This window comes from Tarenaya hassleriana, unplaced genomic scaffold (assembly GCF_000463585.1).
Source record: "Tarenaya hassleriana unplaced genomic scaffold, ASM46358v1 Cleome2, whole genome shotgun sequence".
NCBI lineage: Eukaryota > Viridiplantae > Streptophyta > Magnoliopsida > Brassicales > Cleomaceae > Tarenaya > Tarenaya hassleriana.
Window position 1 is genome coordinate 5,262,928 of NW_010965372.1, and position 1,492 is coordinate 5,264,419.

The window sequence follows — 1,492 nt, forward strand, 5'->3', positions numbered from 1 at the left end:
CCCCCCCCGCCTGCCGCCATTGTGGCTCCTTCTGGTGAAACTGCAGAGCCCGAAGAAGCAAAGAGAGCGACCTCACCATTGGGCAGTTCGTCAACGATTGTGAATCTATCTGAAAGAGCTAGGGAGCGGTCTGCCATTCGACAAGCACAAGCTGGAGCCGGGACTGGGGCAGGGGCTGGGGCTCGAGCTCCTTTGGCAGTCAGGGCTCGAGGAAGAGTGCGTGGACGAGTTAGCGTTCGTGGCGGCCGAACCATGCGTGGCCGTGGACAACCCCCGAATCAGCAGCAGTAATTTTTACAACTAAATTAGATTAATCTCGAAGACATTTACTCGCAAAAAAAAAATCTGTTCTTTACTACTCGAAATTTCAACGATTGCGGAGTTTTTTTCACTTTTTCGTTTCCCTCAATTTCAACTTCGCAATTTGTCCTTGTTAAAAAAAATTAAAAGCAATTGTTGGTTATCTTATCTTTATCAGAGTCAAAATATGAGTTAACAAACAAATGATTATAAGAAATGACCTAAACTATTTACAAAATAAGAAATAAGATCAAATGAAATAGAGTAATGAAAGAAATTATAAATTAACGAGTTTAGTTTTTTATACCTTTATACCGTCAAAATTGCTATAGTATCCACAAAATTGAATTGTAAACAATATCACACGATATCAATTATGAAATTGTGACATATAAATTGTGAAATATAAATATTAATCAAACGTTATAAATTTTAGTTTTATAATTTAGATATTATAAAAAGAGATAAACAAATACTCATAAAAAATAAACTAAGATAATATATAAATAAGAGCAAATAAAATAGAATAATGAAAGGGATTGTAGACCAACAAATCAATGTTCTTTTTGTAGTTTTATATTCACAAAATTGATATGATGTCTACAAAATTGAATTGTATACGATATCCACTTGATATCAATTGTAAAATATAAATAGTAATCAAAAGTTAGAAATTTTAGTTTTATAATGAAAAATCCTATAAATATACCACAATTTATAAAATACAAGTAGTAAACAAAAGTTAGAAATTGTTGTATTGTTTAAGTTTTCTATTGAGAAACTCATTCAAAGAATCTTCAATTATAAACAGATAATATTTTTGCAATCTTGAAACAATGTTAACACTTCAAAATATTCATTAAGCGAACGCAAGTCAAAGATGAAAGATTTGATAACAAAGATCGGGAGAGAATAAAACATCAGATGTTTGAGACGACTTTGTGAAATTCAGAGATAGATTTTAACGGTTGAGAAGATCTTGAACAATGTTGACGCTTTACTTGAGTGGAGTGAAAAACATATACAAAGATCAAGGTAATGTTACTGTTGTAAAAGCTGGAATTCAACGTGTCCTTACACTAGAGATATAGCCCATTTATATAAAGAAAACAGTAACCACATCAAAGATTTTTAACTAGTCACTGGTCCATATTTTCTATCTAAGATTAATATACGAATATATGTTATAATA

General features: G+C 31.9%; 1 protein-coding gene across 1 annotated transcript in view; it reads left to right on the forward strand.

Annotated features, from left to right (window-relative positions):
• LOC104813306 (nuclear-pore anchor) overlaps positions 1-463 on the forward strand; it is a 14,945-nt gene extending 14,482 nt beyond the window's left edge. Inside the window, exon 48 of the mRNA XM_010540872.2 lies at positions 7-463. Coding sequence (XP_010539174.1) covers positions 7-291 — 285 coding nt within the window. The 3' untranslated portion in view covers positions 292-463. The remainder of the gene's footprint in view (positions 1-6) is intronic.
• Positions 464-1,492: the final 1,029 nt, after the last annotated feature.